We start from the raw sequence: 15,080 nt of genomic DNA, 5'->3' as shown, positions 1-15,080 counted from the left end.
TTGGCTGACAGGTGTAGAGTTTCTGTAAGAGGGATGGGAGTTGTGATTTCCAAATCCATTGAAACGGTTAATTATGATTATCATACAGAAGTAGAATGCAGATTTTATTGCAATGTTCCCTACAGTGTAATTATTACATCATTCATTTATTAGATTTCTTACCTGTCTTTCACAATAATTATACTGTACTTAACAAATATTTTTATATGGTTGTTTGCAGAGTGGGTGGAATTTACTCCCTATGAAGCTGGCTTCTTGAAACATGGAGCTTTCATTAATGTGGAACATTTTGGAAGTCAGTTCTACATGGGCCACTTGACAAAGAAGCTGCCGGAATCTGAGCTCTGTTACATGCAAGGTGACTTCTTATTATTTATGAAATTTGAATACCGCCCTTCATCCGCAGATCTCAGGGTGGTTCACAACATAAAAATACAATATAAAAGCACAAAATACAATATGCAGTATAAAAGCACAAGATAAAAACAAGAACAAAAAACCTGCAAAGAAATAACCCCTCTCCCACAAATACATTTGAGGTATAAAATGTTAATCAGCCAAAGGCCTGGTTAAAGAGGAACATTTTCGCCTGGCACCTAAAGGTGTATAATGAAGGTGCCAGCTGAACCTCCCTGGGGAGAGCATTCCACAGATGGGGAGCCACTGCAGAGAAGGCCCGATCTCGTGTTGCCACCTCCTGGACCTCTTGTGGAGGAGGCACACGAAGAAGGGCCTCAGATGCTGAACACAAAGTCATATGGAGAGAGGTGGTCTTTGAAGACCTGAACAGAGATACCAACAAAATCTATATTGTTTTAGTTCCCTGTATTTTGAAATTGAGTCCTTACCACTCACACGGGTTTTTTTTGTACTATATACTCATCTTTCACACATTACTGATGGGAATGAGAACTGCACTACAGGCTTTTTTCAGTTCTGGCACCTCTCAGATGGGCACCATTGCCATTATAAAAGAATAAGGGAGGCATTTGTGGTGAGTTCTGGCACCTTTTCCCCCTAGAAAAATAGCACTGACGACAGGAAATAGTAAACACAGTAATTAGTAAAATATTAGTGAACATGATATCCATTTCAAAACAATAAATGAAAGAAACAAATGCAACACCCTCTTTACCATCATCTAGAAATTACATCAAAGCTCTGAGATCAAATGGTTTTTATTTTACTTTTGCATTTTCTATGTTTCTCAGGCATGTTGAGTAATATATATTCCCAGAGTTTGCTGGATGCATTGTATTTAGCTGACTGTTCAGAAGACTTCTGGCACAGGTGGACAAGAGACAGAGTGGTGGATATTGGTCAGTAGAACATCATTTCTTCTTTGGCTAATGTACCTTGGGCTCTGTCATGAGGCACGCAGCACTGTTGGGATCAAGCTTGGGTTGGCTGGCTCTGATGGAGGAGGAAGAAACAGGGAAAGAACTGAATTTGTGGAACATGGGTTGGAGGAGGGGGGCGAATCTCTCCTTTCCACTTTAGTCACTTTGGAAGGGAGAGCAGGATGCTGGCTCCCCCTCTCTGACCTTCCTGCAGAGCAGAAAGCCTTAGCGGAGACTGGGGAAGACTTTGATCAGCTATGGCAGGAGCCTGAACAGGAGGCTGCAGTCTTGTTGCCTATAACCGGGCGCCACCTTCACAGATGGGAACAGATACAACCACCCCACAAGGCTAGAGAGTCTCAAATGACCACTCCATACCTCCTTTTAAAAGCTTGGAGGGGGTGGGAAAGTTCATTGGGACACCTGTTTCTGAACACTGGAATTGTGACTCTTGAGCACTGTGTCTACTGCTGAGCCTGTGCTTTTACCTGCTTAAATAAAGATATCTTTCTTCCAAGTAAGACATTCTGGGATGATCCACATTGTACATTTAAGGTGCATGCAATGCACATTTAAAGTGCACAGCTTCCTCTCAAGGAATCTTAGGGACTGTGATAGGAGGCAACTCCTAGGCGCCAAGGTCCCTTCGCCCTCCTCAATAAAATATTTGAGGGGACCGAGCCCCCACAAAGTTAATGACCATTGCCCTTCAAATGGTACAGGTGAGCCCAGTCATGTGATCGATTATGCAGGGTGGGGCTTACCTGCCCCTTGCAATATTTTATTCCAGTTGGCACCCCTGGAAACAGTAGTTTGTTAAGGGTACTGGGAATTGTCGGTCTGTGAGGAGGAAACTATATTTCCCGTGGTCTTTAGCAAACAGTTGGATCTTAGATTTGCTATTAGTAAAGGTAAAGGTACCCCTGCCCGTACGGGCCAGTCGTGACCGACTCTGGGGTTGCGTGCTCATCTTGCTTAAGAGGCCGGGAGCCAGCGCTGTCCGAAAACACTTCCGGGTCACGTGTCCAGCGTGATGAAGCTGCTCTGGTGAGCCAGCACCAGCGCAGCACACGGAAACGCCGTTTACCTTCCTGCTATAAAGCGGTACCTATTTATCTACTTGCACTTAGGGGTGCTTTTGAACTGCTAGGTGGGCAGGTGCTGGGACCGAACTACGGGAGCTCACCCCGCCGCGGGGATTCGAACCGCTGACCATACGATCGGCAAGTCCTAGGCACTGAGGTTTTACCCACAGCGCCACCTGTGTTCCTTTAGATTTGCTATAATTTATAGTTAAATGCCATGATTTATAGTTAAATGCCCAAAGCTAGTAAATTATTTCGGCCAATTTTGGATTATTAAAGCAGAGGATAATTTAGGGGAGTGGGACTGTAAGAGGTTGCTTAAAAATGGATTGAAGAGTAAACAGGCTACAATATAGCCCTATCTGATTTTAAACACTCACAGCAAAAAGATGCCCTTTAGAACCTTAAGTATTGTTACTGTTAATAGTAGCAGCAGTTAAAAGGTAAAAAGGTAAAGGATCCCTGGATGGTTAAATCCAGTCAAAGGCAACTATGGGGTTGCAGCGCTCATCTTGCTTGCTTTCAGGCCGAGGGAGTGCACAGAAACACCATTTACCTTCCTGTCGCAGTGGTACCTATTTATCTACTTGCACTGGTGTGCTTTTGAACTGCTAGGTTGGCAGAAGCTGGGACAGAGCAATGGGGCTCACCCCATTGTGGGCATTCAAACCGCCAACCTTCTGATTAGCAATCCCAAGAGGCTCAGTGGTTTAGACCACAGTGCCAACTGCTCCCCCTAGTAGCAGCAGTAGCTGTATTGGTACTATCAAGGTGCATTCTGAGTAAGGGATCTAAACAAAATTGTCATGTTTTCCACAGAAGATGGTACTCTGCCCAGCATGCCTCACCGGCCAGATGTACAGACAACACGCCTCTTCACCCCCAGCGGAAGCCTCACCGATGTGCTTAGAGATGTTGTAACAATGCGGCCAATTGTTGCAGAATATGGCAATTTCATGAGGGGCCTCCAAGTCAACAATAAATACTTGGAGAATGACAGGTTTTCAATGTGGAAAGGTAATTCCCTTGAACTCGTTTACTCAGATCTCTTCTCCCCTCTCTCTTTTCTTTTGGATATGTCTTATGATATTCTCCCCACAGAAGCCTGTGCACAGCATACACCTGGATGTCACATATTTCTCAGCTGAGGAGAAACAGCTAATCCTCTGCCCCCTTGGTCAACAGTTGCCAGCTCCCAAGTTAGCCTCCACTTCTTTTTCCATCCACATTTCAGTTAATCAGCCTCTTTGCCCAGTAGTGGTGGCAGGGCAGAAATAGCCTGAAGATGGTGCTGGGCATATGCCTTGGTGCACAAAAGTTCCCTGATCAAGGGCCACATCCTCTTCACAGAATCATAGAATTGTAGAGTTGGAAGGGATCCTGAGGGCATCCAACTCCCTCAATGCAGGAATCTCAACTAAAGCACTCATGACAGATGGCCATATAACCTCTTCTTAAAAATGAAGGAGACTCTACAACTTCCCAAGGGAGTCCATTCCACTGTTAAACAGCTCTTACTCTCAGAAAGTTCTTTCTGTTTAGTCGGAGTCTCCTTTCTTGTAACTTGAAGCCATTGGTTTGGGTCCTAGCGCTATGGTTACCAGAATTTTTTCAATGAATCCGGGGACACTCCCCCCCCCCTTTTTAAAGCTGAGTAGCAACAGGGAGTCAGTAGTGGGGATAGTGAGGCAAAAGACCCTGGGCCCAAGCACACATGCATATTGTATAAAGGTGCAAAGCCCTTCTTTTGCACCCTGTGAAACATAAATGCGCAGAGTTTTCTTTAAAAAAACTGTGCAATGGCGCGCCGCCTGCCCGTGACTCCCGAGCCTTCCCCGATCTCCCTTCCCCTTTGTTTTGACAGATCATGGGCAGGCGGTCATTGCCCAGGAGGGGCCAGCCTGGTAGTGCAGTTGGCTCTGGCTGGCTTCAGGAGATGCTTGCTGCCGTGGTGCAGGAAAAATGGCGGGCACCATGGCAATGAGCAGCGCTAACAGCCTGGCTCTGGGCTGCTGAGGCTGCTGCTGCTACGTTTCCCAGGGACAGATTTGCAAATCTGGGGACATTCTGGGGACAGAATTTGTCCGGGGACAGATTTTCAAATCCGGGGACTCTGGAGTAGGTGAAAACAAGCTTGCTTCATCTTCAGCGCCCTCCTTGCATTGTTTATTCGGTTATCACCAGTTTGGGCCCTGCTTTCCTTTTGAGTGAAGGCAGAGGCAAAGTAGGTGTTGAGCAGTTCTGTCTTCTCTCTGCCACCTAGCAGCATTTCTCTGTCTTCTCCACGCAGAAGACTTAATACTTGCTTGTGTCAAGGTATTAAGTTTTAGGAAGGCAGAAGCTGCCAGTAAATGCTGGAATATGCTAGAACATTCTAGTGGGGCTGTAATTTTCCAAAAAAAAAGCACAAAGCAAACACAGCTGTTGTTTTGTGTCTTATATTAGTGCCTTATCTTTGTGTCAAGGCCACTGGGAAGGGTATATCTGCTGCCCAGTGAGCCGTTTCTCATTCTTCTACTGACTTCTATTCCTTACTTTCTTTTTTATATTCATGCAGTGTTATATTTTATGCTGTAACTGGATTTTTCTCTAAAGTGAGCTAAGTTGAGCCTTGCTAGTGACCTAGCAAAGAATTGTAAGATTTATGCCTGTTGGCTACTCTTGTATATGATTCCTTTTTGATTTCCCCTTTCTTCCATTTTTAAATAAATGCCCTTCTTAAATCTCATTTCTCCTTATGCAGCCACACTGATTTTTTTTAGATGCCTCCCAATTTTCTTTCTTATTGGAATTGTCTGCATTTGTGCCTTCGATGGTTCAGCTTTAGGAACTCCCATCTTGGACTCCCTTCTGCTTGAGTATTTCTAATCATGGGATCTCACCCAGTAGTTCCTTAACCTTTTTGAAATCAGACTTCTTAAAGTGCACATCCAACTACACTCAGCTTTCCATTGCCTCTTAAAATGAAGCTCAATAGGACATGATCCCTTCTGTAGTAATGTTGCCCCCAACCACTTGCCCCTCCCTTCTCCTGTCTCTGCTCTCCGGCCAGACTAGGATGCCCAGGGTAGGGTTGGCAGGCAATTACTTTTTGCAAAAACAAAACAAACACGACCCGGTAGGGCTGCCACCACTCCCTATGTTCCAGGGGACCCAGAATCACAACCCAGGGAGAAGGCTGCGACCCGTTATCCTGGCTGTCCCCCACTCCACAAGCTGCATCCACAGACTTGCAGACAGAAGTTCTATGGTATAGCGTAACCAAGCGTAAGGCTAGGACTTAGCTATTCCCTCCGGAAAGGCACACAAACTAAAACAGTTTCATTCTTAAAAGTTTATTTTAAAACAACATAAGGAACAGCAGGCACTCTTTTGAATGTTACAGATAAGAAAATAAAGACATTGCATAGTATAGCTAACTCTACATACTCACAAGGTAAAAGGTAAAGGTAAAGGTACCCCTCCCCGTACGGGCCAGTCTTGACAGACTCTGGGGTTGTGCGTCCATCTCACTCAAGAGGCCGGGGGCCAGCGCTGTCCGGAGACACTTCCGGGTCACGTGGCCAGCGTGACAAAGCTGCATCTGGCGAGCCAGCGCAGCACACGGAAACGCCGTTTACCTTCCCACCAGTAAGTGGTCCCTATTTATCTACTTGCACCCGGGGGTGCTTTCGAACTGCTAGGTTGGCAGGCGCTGGGACCGAGCAGCGGGAGCGCACCCCGCCGCGGGGATTCGAACCGCCGACCTTTCGATCGGCAAGCCCTAGGCGCTGAGGCTTTTACTCACAGCGCCACCCGCGTCCCTACATACTCACAAAGTCTAACACAAATAGGATAGTTGAAGTCCTTAAGAATCTGCAAGTTGAAGGCTTTTGAAGATCTCCATTTCAAAAGACGAAACGACGGCTGTTAAGATGGAACATCAGAGCCGGGCATCTATGCGGATTGCAGAACGATGGCAGAGAGCGCGCAATTTCTCAAACAATTCCCTGGTCTTTTATTCACAATTCGCACTTGGCGTCGTAACTTTCAAGCCAATCATAAGACTCAAATTATTTTTAAATTCGCCAATGACCGGCTTGCTGGTCAATCAATTTACCCCTTGACAGCTGGGCCAATTTGGAATTCAAACTTTAAATCAAAGGGTTTCCTCCCTTCCGTGGAAATTAGCCAGATACACATTCCCAAGCAATTCAAGGACAGATAGCATCACCGGGGGGGGGGGGGGATGTTTACACACTCAAACTCAGGTGTTAGGTCTTTCATTAAATCAAGGCTTCCTTGGTTCCAATAAACCTTTCACGCCACGGAGCCAGCTAGTCTGGGTTTTAAAGATACACAACCTCTTTCCCAGGGTCCTTGTGGCCGATGAAACTCCCACAAGGCTTCACTCCTTTTACTTGACCAAAGAATGATTTCTAAATAATACTAACTTTACTACACCTTCCTCACAGATTTCCCAGTACTTCCACTTCGTTGATCAGTTTCTTCCTGTTGGTGAAAACCGGGTAAAAGATAGATGATTCCTTTGTTGCTTCTTCCACTTTTGGGAAATGAAATTCTCATAATTACAGGGAGAGTATTTGTTGAAAACAGATAGAACAGAAGTGAGATTAGACTGGGAGTGCTAAAACAGAGCATGTTTGGAACCTGTGCAGCCAGTCATTCTTCATTTCTTCCTTGACTGTTCTCCCTTCTTGTTCCTTGTACACCCAGAATACATTGTGTAGATACATTACATTACATTAACAATTATTCCGAGGTTCAGGCTTCCCAGAAACACCTCATGCTTGTCTGTCCTCATGCTTGTCTGTTTCCAAGAACTGGAGTAGCAAAAGAAGAAACGTAAGGGAGGTTTGTAAGAATGGTATTACAACTACATTGTTTTAGTCATAGTGACCTGGGGTCCTTTTTGGTTATTTAAAAGATGAACCTAGGGAGTGGTGTAGTGGTTAGAATGTTAGACTAGGACCTGGGAGACCAGGGTTCAAATCCCCATTCAGCCATGAAGTTGACTGGGTGGCCTTGGGCCAGACACTCGCTCTCAACCTAATCTCTTGTTGTGGGAATTAACTGGGGAGGCAGCAAGCTATGTACCCCACCTTGAGTTCCATGGAGGAAAGGTGGGATATACAGTAAATGCAATGATTCTTTAAAAAGAAATTATTAAGCATTTCAAAACAAATATTTTGTAAACGTATTAACAGAAAAAGAATCATAAGGCATGGAGGAAAGAATTGCTGTTGATAACATTGCTGTACTAATAAGCACAATTTAAAATGTTTATCTCTCCTCTCCACTAACCCTACAGCAGGATGCATTCTGGTTTCTCTGAATTTAATCTGCTAGGAGAGCAGCGATGTCACGCTGGCCACGTGACCCGGAAGTGTCTCCGGACAGCGCTGGCCCCCGGCCTCTTGAGTGAGATGGGCGCACCAACCCCAGAGTCTGGCAAGACTGGCCCGTACGGGCAGGGGTACCTTTACCTTTACTTTATACAGTGGTACCTTGGTTACAGACACTTCAGGTTACAGACTCTGCTAACCCAGAAATAGTACCTTGGGTTAAGAATTTTGCTTCAGGATGAGAACAGAAATCGTGAGGCGGCAGCGGGAGGCCCCATTAGCTAAAGTGGTACCTCAGGTTAAGAACAGTTTCAGGTTAAGAATGGACCTCCAGAACGAATTAAGTTCTTAACCTGAGGAACCACTGTAAAGGCAAACTAAGTTAAATAATTTGTGGTCTCAGGCACATAGCTTCTTTCTTGATAGGTCTATCACTGCTTTTCTGGATCAACTGAAATTTCAAAAGTTGAAGGAAAAAAATGAAAATATAAAAGGTACCTGTTATCAAAAGAGGCATCTATATAGAGAATATAAACTATGAATAAGTAAATTAAGGCTGCACTGTAGTATCATTAACCTGTTAATGATACATAATTAATTGAGTCCTCCTGGTCTTTAATAACATATATGAGTTTTCTTTGCAACATTGCATATAAAGCTAAAGAATTTGCCTTTCAGATACTGTACTAGACAATTTCCCCAACAAGTTGAATGAAACACCAGAATATTTGGAACTGACAGACACAGCTTTTTTCATCAATACCAGCTGCCCACCGCTTCTGAGGCCAGAGAGGAAAGTGGACCTTATTTTGCATTTAAATTATAGTGGAGGATCACAGACATTGGTGAGAAGATTCTTTTTATTATCTTTAGCAACTTGACCATAACCACTTGTCTTTTCATTAATTTTTTACTTCAAATATTAACAGAAGACTGGAAGAGCTTGAAAAAGTACTTGTGCTATGCCATATAGTTATTTGGTGTAGCTTCACATTTGATATCAAAATGGATTCTTTTCTTCTTCTTCCAAGTACGACTGAGTCATATGGAGTAATGCTGGGGGGCAGGCAGGCGGTCCCCATTTCTCCTTCCCACCAAAGATCTAGCTTCAGCTTTTTACACAGTCTTCTTACATGGGAAGTAATGTGGAGAAATATGACTTTGCTTTCTAATCCTCAGTATTTTCATGGAAAGAGAGTGAGAACAAGCAAAAGAGAAACAGCCCCTGGGAGAGGACAGTAGACGTCCTAGACAGACTGGACCTTGGACAATTATTATTGTGCCCTCCTCCTTCATCACCATTTTATAGACTTATAGTGCTAGAAAATCTGATCCACCTACCTATGCCAAGACAAGAGTACCCATACCCCAAATATCCCTGATAAGTGCCATATCATCCTTCTAGTGCAACTACTAGCTTTTGAGAAAGGAAAGCTGTAACCATATCTCTTTGGGTTCTGATGTTGTTCATGTTTAATGCTCTAGCCATTGGATCTAGCTACAAAATACTATGCGGAGCAGGGCATTCCATTTCCCAAGGTTGTGCTGACAGATGAAGACAGGAAGCATCTCAAGGAATGCTACCTCTTCGACAAAGCAGAGAGTCCAAAGGCTCCCATATTGCTGTATTTTCCCCTGGTATGCGATACCTTCCAAAAATACAAAGCTCCTGGTGAGTAAAGAAGAGCAATAGTCTTCCTGAAGACAACATGACTTTCTTATCTGCTTATTTTCATTACTGACACCAATACACACACACATACACACACAATAATAATAATAATAATAATAATAATAATAATAATAATAATTTATTATTTATACCCCGCCCATCTGGCTGGGCCTCCCCAGCCACTCTGGGCGGCTTCCATAGAAACCAAAAATACAGTAAAATATCACACGTTAAAAACTTCCCTGAACAGGGCTGCCTTAAGATGTCTTCTGAATGTCAGGTAGTTGTTTATCGCTTTGACATCTGATGGGAGGGCGTTCCACAGGGCGGGCGCCACTACCGAGAAGGCCCTCTGCCTGGTTCCCTGTAGCTTTGCTTCTCGCAATGAGGGAACCACCAGAAGGCCCTCGGCGCTGGACCTCAGCGTCCGGGCAGAACGATGGGGGTGGAGATGCTCCTTCAGGTATACTGGGCCGAGGCCATTTAGGGCTTTAAAGGTCAGCACCAACACTTTGAATTGTGCTCGGAAACGTACTGGGAGCCAATGTAAGTCTTTCAAGACCGGTGTTATATGGTCTCGGCAGCCGCCCCCAGTCACCAGTCTAGCTGCCGCATTCTGGATTAGTTGTAGTTTCCGAGTCACCTTCAAAGGTAGCCCCACGTAGAGTGCATTGCAGTAGTCCAAGCGGGAGATAACCAGAGCATGCACCACTCTGGCGAGACAGTCTGCAGGCAGATAGGGCCTACGTACCAGATGGAGCTGGTAAACAGCTGCCCTGGACACAGATTTGACCTGTGCCTCCATGGACAGCTGTGAGTCCAAAATGACTCCCAGGCTGCACACCTGGTCCTTCAGGGGCACAGTTACCCCATTCAGGACCAGGGAATCCTCCACACCTGCCCGCCTCCTGTCCCCCAAAAACAGTACTTCTGTCTTGTCAGGATTCAACCTCAATCTGTTAGCCGCCATCCATCCTCCAACTGCCTCCAGACACTCACACAGGACCTTCACCGCCTTCACTGGTTCTGATTTAAAAGAGAGGTAGAGCTGGGTATCATCCGCATACTGATGAACACCCAGCCCAAACCTCCTGATGATCTCTCCCAGTGGCTGCATGTAAATGTTGAAAAGCATGGGGGAGAGGACAGAACCCTGAGGCACCCCACAAGTGAGAGCCCAGGGGTCTGAACACTCATCCCCCACCACCACTTTCTGAACACGGCCCAGGAGGAAGGAGCGGAACCACTGTATGACAGTGCCCCCAGCTCCCAGCCCCTCAAGACGGTCCAGAAGGATGTTATGGTCGATGGTATCAAACGCCGCTGAGAGATCCAGCAGAACTAGGAAACAGCTCTCACCTTTGTCCCGTGTGTGTGTGTGTGTGTGTGTGTGTATAAATAATGGCTGGGATCAAAAGAGAGGACACGTGCAGAAGAGAGCAAAAAAAGCTCTATGCATACCCAGACTTTCCCTTTTTGACAATGGCACTCTATGCTGCCCAAGTGAAAAGCCATTGCTCAATTTGAAAAGTGTGTTGTCACATTGGCAGTAGCAAGTGCTGCAGTGGAAACAGAAGAGCAGCTCTCGGTGTGTGAGGTGCTGTCCTCCATCTGCATGGTGGCTCTTTGGATCATGGACCCTGGGGTCTATGTAGCACTCTCACTTCAATCTGTCTTCTTTTGTTCCACTGGCTCATCATCTTTTATCCCTAACCCAGTCTCCGTTATCAAATCTTCCTTCTAGCTTCTAGCCTTCAACCCATTCACTCAGCACTTGTTGCACTACTGCATTAAAAACCAAGATGAATGTGGCAGATGGAGATCTTCTCCCCTTTATTATAAATACATACAAATATAGACCATAAACACAATTGCCCAACCATCACAACCTCAAATTGGTTTCAGTTACCTTCAAGATTTTCCTCATCTCATCTATTCTGACAGCATGTTTTACCAAGATGAGGTTGTGTCAAATAGCCTAGTCATAAATGGGCAGAGATTTCTTACCAGTTTCTCACAGGAAACTGAAGTGGCTGAGCAATTAACAGGCAGTGATGAATATGCTCATACTCTCCTCTCTGACTCCTTGATAAGAATGTGAAGCTTGGCATTACGCACCCACACACCCACCTCTCAACTTAGTTCAATGTTCTAATGAAATTAGAAGTTATTGACCAGGGATGGAGGGGGGGGCTTGTGGCTCTCCATATATTGTTGGACCTACAAGCCCCAGCCAACATGGTCAGTGGTTAGAATAGTAAGAGTTATAGCTCAACAGCATCTAGGGTGCCAGAGGTTCCCCAGCTCTGGTTTATTTAGGGGTGCCATTTTCTGAAAATCCTGTTGTTGAGCTTATCCACACCCCACACCCCAAATTCCTGTCTTTCTCCTTGATCTCAATACAAAGTGAGTTACTGATTTTACTGATTCTACTAAAATGGCAAAAAAGATAATTGCATATCATATGGATTATAGCACACATTATTTCCTTCCATCTTGTTTCCATAGGTGTAGAACGCAGTCCTAGTGAGATGGAGGAAGGCCAAGTTGATGTCAGCAGCACTGTATTTACCCCATTTGCTACTGGCGCGCTGCAGTATTCAGAGGCTAATTTCAACAAGCTGTTAAATTTGACCAACTACAATATCCTCAATAATCAACATATGATTCTTCAGGCTCTGCGTACAGCAGTACAACGAAAGAAGCAGCAGAAGCAACAGTCTCTATGACTCTCTTCTTAACCCTCTCCAAATGTATTTTCTGCATTTTCTGCCACTTGCCAGTATTACAGAAATGGGAACTTGCTAATTATTATTTGTGATTTATGTGCCCCAAGTGTACCAAGGTGCTCTGTTATTTTGTTTGCATACAAATATGGTAGGAAACAAATTGGGAGATAGTGACTGAGAGACATCTACTCGCAATTGGTCACCAATGAGGGGCTGGAACATGGTCGTCTTAGGCTCAGGTCCAGCACTACAGAGGCTTGCTAAAATATAGACCTGAGTTATATTGCCTCAGCAACCGAACCTTAGTGACAAAAGCCATTGACAAAATACGAATATCTATAATAGGCCTCTAAGCTTCAGGTCTTGTTCATAAATGCATGATTGTCACTTGATGATGGCAATATGAAGCAGCCATTACCGATCAAACAAACCAGAAGAGAACTCCCCTCTCACTTCATATCAACCCAGATACAATGCCTTGAAATGGAGAAAGTTTACATGTTCAGCGCGAGCTCATTGACTGAGACCGATATGTTATCAAGTGATGTACATATAATGTGAATTTGTTCTCAGCATCTTCTAGAGATATGATATTGGTTTTCAATACTATAAACTATCATGAAGCAATGGAGTGTTCATGTGTGAATCAGCCTTCCCTATGTGAAAATTCAGATTGAGAAATACTGTTATTTGTTTGGGGGTGCCAGACCTCTAAATTCCTGAATCCAGTAAGTGCTAAAAGCTAATCAGGCCAGGCTAGCTTCCTGTGTTGCCTGGGCGAAGGGCCCTTAAATGAGAACAAAGGAAAAGGTGACAGGCCATTAAGAAAGAAAAAGAGAGGGGGCTCTGGGCCAGATGGTGAATGGGTGGGGCTCCTTGCTCAAGCTCTTAGATAGTTAAAAAGACAAAAGTCAGAGTTTAAAGTGAAGTGTGTGTAATGTCGCCTAGAGGTAAAGTTGCAGGCTAGAAAGGAAAAAAAGGGCAAAGCACAGTGTTTGAATCCAAGACTGTAGCTATGGGAGAAGCAAGACCCTTTTTGGGGTGTTAATTCTGTGAATCCCTCCATTGCAGGCTCAGGTTTTATATGTGTGTAAATAAACCATATATCTTAAAGACACCACTGTCTCTGCTGTGCCTCATTCCCAAAAGGAAACACGAACTCTGGGTAAGCGCTTGGAACCCCTGAAATCTTGCACAGCTCAGAGATTGGGGTGGCATGCAACCATATATATATATTTAAGTATTATGTTTACAAAGTTGTAATTCAAATAAGTCATATAAACTTGTAACAAAGAAAAGAAATACAAGAATGGGACACTCCCCCCCCCATAATTTCCTCATCTATTATCATGATCACCAGCAAAGATTACAACAAATAAAAAAGGATCATCAGCACAATCTTAGCTTCAGTATGCACAGCTACCTGGAGACCTGTGTTAATTCTCTTTCCACAGAATAAGATAAGATGAGCCTTAAGGCTGGCCTTGGGCCTCACTGTCTGTGTGATGCCTAAGACCACTAGACATATAACCCCCAAAGGATCATGCATCTTGAACAGCTATATGACTGGGAGAAATCAGGAGATGGGGGAGAAGCTACCAAGTTCATATTACAAAGCCAGGATGCATTCTCACCAAAAACACACATTTTCTTTTGTTGGTTGACCTCAGCAGTGGATGGGGTGGTGGCGGCATGGCATTCAGCTAACCCCTGGTTGGTTGTGTCACTGCTGCTTACTGAGGATGGCATGGTGTAAACACATCAGTGGAGCCAATTTGGTGCTCCCATTGGTGCATTGGCTGCCTTGCCACCCCTTGCCCCTCTCCTCTGGCACTGTGGTCTAAACCACTGAGCCCCTTTTGCTTGCTGATTAGAAGGTCAGAGGTTTGAATCCCCATGACAGGGTGAGCTCCTGTTCCTCTGTCCCAGCTCCTGCCAATCTAGCAGTTTGAAAGCACACCAGTGCAAGTAGATAAATAGGTACCATTGTGGCGGAAAGGTAAACAGCATTTCTGGGCACTCTGGTTTCTGCCATGGTGTTCCATTGTGCCAAAAGCGGTTTAGTCATGCTGGCCACATGACCCAGAAAGCTGTCTGTGGACAGATGCCAGCTCCCTCAGCCTGAAAGCGAGATGAGCGCCACAACCCCATAGTCACCTTTGACTGGACTTAACCATCCAGGTGTCCTTTACCTTTTTTTTTAACCTTACCTAGTAAGCAGCAGCAACGTGCCTGGAGGTCAGGTGAGCACTGCGGCTGCCCCACCATGCCACCTGCTATTGGTCATTCCTGTATTATCATTTCAGGTGAAAAACAATATGGAATATACCACATGGCAAATGGTGTAGGTGTTGACTTGCAAATCCAGGACCAATGGCCACCAAGACATTGTTCAGCTTCCCAGTTGGGACAGGCAACACACCTTTTATTCAATGTTGCCTTGTTAATTAGACATCTGATTGCTTTTGCGCTGTCCATTTGCAGTTTCTGTCACACATATTTTGGATCAGCCCCTATCTACTTGCCGTGGTAGTAGACAATAGCTTATTTTTCAGTTAATCTCTAAAAAATAATTTCAGCAGTCTCTTGGCCACCACCCCATGAATTTTGAGGGTGGTGAAGTGCAGGCAGGATATAAACCCATCCAAGGGTTGTGCTTGTTCTCATGTTGATTTCTCATTCAGCTGGACTAGTGAGGTCAGCACATATAGCACAGCAACTCTTTATAGTATGAGTAACAGTGGTGTACACTGCCCCTCCTACCTTCTCCACTAGATACTGCTCCTGCACTTCCCATGCAATGCTATTGATAACAGAGCCTCTGATAGTGTCTTGTCTAGTGATGGGAGAGAATTTCAATTCAGGTCATATATAAAGGTGAATTTATCAAATTCACACTTTCCAAAACA

At 44.7% G+C, this 15,080-nt stretch overlaps 1 protein-coding gene across 1 annotated transcript in view; it reads left to right on the top strand.

Annotated features, from left to right (window-relative positions):
• Positions 1–13,029, top strand: part of LOC307226988 (cytosolic phospholipase A2 epsilon-like) — a 38,874-nt gene extending 25,845 nt beyond the window's left edge. The window contains exons 16-21 of the mRNA XM_079996007.1: positions 221–358; positions 1,212–1,319; positions 3,245–3,442; positions 8,449–8,615; positions 9,256–9,442; positions 11,951–13,029. Of these exons, the coding sequence (XP_079852133.1) occupies positions 221–358; positions 1,212–1,319; positions 3,245–3,442; positions 8,449–8,615; positions 9,256–9,442; positions 11,951–12,171 (1,019 nt within the window). The 3' untranslated portion in view covers positions 12,172–13,029. The remainder of the gene's footprint in view (positions 1–220; positions 359–1,211; positions 1,320–3,244; positions 3,443–8,448; positions 8,616–9,255; positions 9,443–11,950) is intronic.
• The last annotated feature ends 2,051 nt before the right edge of the window (positions 13,030–15,080 follow it).

This window comes from Podarcis cretensis, assembly GCF_951804945.1.
Source record: "Podarcis cretensis genome assembly, chromosome: 1".
Taxonomy (NCBI): Eukaryota; Metazoa; Chordata; class Lepidosauria; order Squamata; family Lacertidae; genus Podarcis; species Podarcis cretensis.
The sequence above is the reverse complement of the archived record's forward strand: the minus strand, read 5'-3'. Positions and strand labels throughout refer to the sequence as shown.